The following is a 4,008-nucleotide window of genomic DNA, read 5'->3' on the forward strand; positions in this document are numbered from 1 at the left end:
CACCAATCAATCCCCCCGCTAGTTGTTGGTAATGAATATGGTTCGAATTTAGGATTAATGCATCAGGCAAACATACCTCCGGATGTCGATTTGGATCACCTTGGTGAATTTCTTGATGAGACTGGTCTCGACCTTTACCAGATGTTTGGTGATGGAAAAATTGAGAGTGCGGCGGAGGTTGATATTTGGAAGAAAAAATTTGTACTAGGCCAGAGTCTATACAACCCTCAAGCCTTATCTGATCTGGGGACGCAAATGTACCTGCTAAACAAGTGGTACATGCAGGCGTCTACCAGTGGAGACTTCTGCGTTGGTGTCAGAATTAGAGACGAACATTGGTTCCGTGGCGATGATGTTATGTATGTTGACTTTGCAGAATTTCATCAACTATGCCACCTTACCTCTCTGGACAAAGTTATCATTAGCTGCTATTGCCTGTAAGTAATAATTCTTTCGATCTATTATTAAACTCATCATATGTGTGCATATGCATATAAATTATCCTAACAAGTACTATATATATGCAGATTTACAATGACAGAGCTCAGAAAGGAAGGCTGCAATGAAATTGGTTTTGTTGATCCGCATATAGTATTCAAAGACCCAATTACTCCAATGACTAATTGGAAGTCTGAGTCAGAGAGTAACATCATGAACTTCTTAGTGAACCAACGCCACAAGAAGGATATACTCTTTCCCTATAACTTCAAGTGAGTGTTAATCATGTCGATCATAGCCTTAATGGCTCATATGTTGATTCTAGTTAATTAATGAGTGTTATGCGTTATATCCTATAAACACATGCAGCAATCACTGGATATTGATGGACATCGATCTGGTGAAAAGTCACTTGATAATCTATGACTCGATGAGAAAACCACAACAAGACTACCAAGATATGATAGATATTATCCAGAGGTAATTTCGGGATCTCTAGCAACTATATATACACACAAACATGATGATTAACTATATCTGATGACGTGGCAAATTTTTTATTGGGCAGTGTTTGGAAAACCTTTATTGAGAAGCAACACATGGAAAAATGCAAAGCGCCACTGAATGTAATCCCATTGAAAGTAAGTCCCCTGAATCGCATCATCTTTATTAATTAAACATATAGCTTTCACCGGATCACCAGATTGGATGACAAATCTTTTTCTCGTAAAGTGGTGTCTGAGGCAGGAACAGGGGAACAACTACTGTGGTTACTATGTTTGCAAGTTTATCAAGGTGCTCTCCCAAAGAACTCCTACAGAGAGACTCAAAGTACGTTAAAAATACACTATATATTCATTTAATTATTATTATTGATTGTGTTACTATGTCTTTATATATATATATATGTACATATATTAATTTATTTTCCTTTAATTCAAACCTGTAGACTCGATGGTTGGAGGAAAAGGTCATACGGCAAGACCAAATCAAAGCAATTCAAGAGTCTATAGCCGGATTTTTTAATGAGCAGGTCATCGATTCCAAGGGCGAGTTCTACTTCGACCCAACACTGCCATTGAAGCCAAGCTAGAGGATGAGAAGAAACTTGTTATGTCACAACAACTATAATGCAATCTTTTGTAATATATGCACATGAAATAATATAATGTAAAATACACATATGCATGCATGCATGTAAATATATATATGATGCATGCATATATATATATATATATATATATATATATATATATATATATATATATATATATATATATATATATATATATATATATATATATATATATTTCTATGCTTGAATTGTGTGATTTAATACGTTCATTGTGCTTGAACCGAAACATACTATATGCGCATATAAATGTATAATTAGCAGCGTACAATACGACTTCGAAAACCTATTTTGAAAAGAAAACAAAAAAATGAAAAGAAAAGAAAAAAGAAAAAAACCTTTAGTCCCGGTTCGTATTACCAACCGGGACTAAAGGTGTCGGCCATCGTGGCATGTCAGGAGGCACCTTTAGTCCCGGTTGGTGTTACCCACCGGGACTAAAGGTCCTCCTTTAGTCCCGGTTCCTGACCCGGGACTAAAGGACCCTCCCTTTAGTCCCGGATGCTTGCTCCCGGGTGGGGAACCGGGACTAGAGGGGGTTCCCCACCGGGAGTAAAGCTCGGTTCTCTACCAGTGCTTCGTGCTCAGAGGCATGGACAGCGCCGGCACGGGCGGCGCGATCAACGCCGACAGGGTGTTCCGTGTCCTCGTGGACGAGCTCTGGTTTGCAAGTGATTTCTACTACTCTCCCATCCCGTTGTGCATCTTCGGCGGATGGTGCGCCGCGCTCAACTACATCTGTTCCGTCCTAATCATCGTCGGAGCCGTCGCTGTGGGATGGATTTATCAGGTCAAGGGTGTGATACACTACACGTCGTATAAAGTCATCACTTACTTCCTCCTGCTCACCGTCGTGCTCGTCGAGGCATGGGAGATCGTCGCCAGCGTGTGCTCCAACTGGACCAAGATGGCGCTGATCGGCCACTACATAAGGCACCAGTCGCTGTGGCGCCGATCCAGCTGCGTCCACGCGGTGCTCACTGCAGTGCTGCACCTCAGGCCGGCGACGCGTTGGCGGGACAAGCTCGGACAGAACTCGGTGCTGGAGCCTCGCCGCTTCCGCAGGCGGACCGGGCTTCTCTCAGAGCAACTCTACGGCAGTTCGGGGCTCATGAAGTCCATCCCGGTGTCGCCGTTAGTCAGGGACGCGGTGCTCCGGTCACTCCTGAGCAGCTACGGGGACGGGGCGAGCCAAGACAGTGCAGCGGCACGCCGAGTCGGTGGCAAGGTGGACTGGGCGATGTACGGCTCCCAGAAGAGCTGGGCGTGGGACGCTGACGGGAGCAGCAACACGGAACTGATCCTCGTGTGGCACGTAGGCACGAGGCTCTTCGAGATGAAGTCGACGTCAGCATCGCCGGATATGATCGCCGCCTGCCACCTCTCCTACTACTGCGCCTACCTGGTAGCGGTGGCGCCGGAGCTGCTGCCGGACTCCGCGGCGTGGACCAGGAGACGGTACAAGGAAGTGTCCGACGACGTGCGCGCCGCGCTTGGTGGGGATGGCGGCGGTGGCGGCACCGAGTCAACCGCGGAGAGGTATGAACGGCTATTGGCGGAGCTGAGCAAGGACTCGCGGGACACGGTGCTGCGGCGGGGCGCGGAGCTCGGCCGGCACCTGGTGGAAGAGTACGCCGAGGACGAGGCGTCGGCCTGCAGGATCCTGGCCGACTTCTGGGCGGAGATGCTGCTCTTCGTGGCGCCGTCGGAGAATGTCAAGGGCCACGTCCAGGCCATGGCGCGCGGCGGCGAGTTCATCACGCTCGTCTGGGCGTTGCTTCTCCACGCTGGCGTCACCACAAGGCCTTACACCACGCGGGGCGGTGCTATCCCGTAATCAGTGGAGGTGAAGCATGTATATCGTAGTACAAGTACGGTAGCAAACTCGTGGCCTTTTACCTCTGTGCCTCTATATTTTTAATTTAAGGAATGCATACTCATAAAACTATAGCTCGTCATATTACCTGTGTATATTTCTATGCAAACCGCAACCTCCGTCCTGAAATGTAATGAGTATTGAGTTGTCCTACCTCCTAAGTTAAAATATTGTAAGTTTAAATAAAGTTATAAAAATAATATATATGAAATATATTTTTATAATATCATAAATATTGATACTATTTTTCATAAACTTGTTCAAATTAATATTAGTTTAACTTAGGATAAACTCATCCTTTATTTTTCAGGACCAAGAACCAAGGTACTAGTAGTACTTGCTTCTGCATAGGTTGATTCGGTCTGTACAGTCATTAAATGAGGGCCACCAAAGACTTGACCTTTTGGCATAAGCTGTCCTAAAAATCTTAGAGATGCTACATTTTATGGGTGGAGAGAGTAGTATATAATAAGGAGTTAGGCTGATGGATGACAAATTGCAAGTGGTGATGAACTTGGGAAGCATAACATCTCAAACAATCATCTATGTATAAAAGATGGCC

General features: G+C 45.2%; 1 protein-coding gene across 1 annotated transcript; it reads left to right on the forward strand.

The window, feature by feature from the left end:
• The first annotated feature begins 2,224 nt into the window (after positions 1–2,224).
• LOC136532258 (uncharacterized) lies at positions 2,225–3,514 on the forward strand. The gene has a single exon (XM_066524858.1). The coding sequence runs from the start codon at positions 2,478–2,480 to the stop codon at positions 3,405–3,407; it is 930 nt and encodes a 309-aa protein (XP_066380955.1). The 5' UTR covers positions 2,225–2,477; the 3' UTR covers positions 3,408–3,514.
• The last annotated feature ends 494 nt before the right edge of the window (positions 3,515–4,008 follow it).

This window comes from Miscanthus floridulus, unplaced genomic scaffold (assembly GCF_019320115.1).
Source record: "Miscanthus floridulus cultivar M001 unplaced genomic scaffold, ASM1932011v1 fs_563_2_3, whole genome shotgun sequence".
Taxonomy (NCBI): Eukaryota; Viridiplantae; Streptophyta; class Magnoliopsida; order Poales; family Poaceae; genus Miscanthus; species Miscanthus floridulus.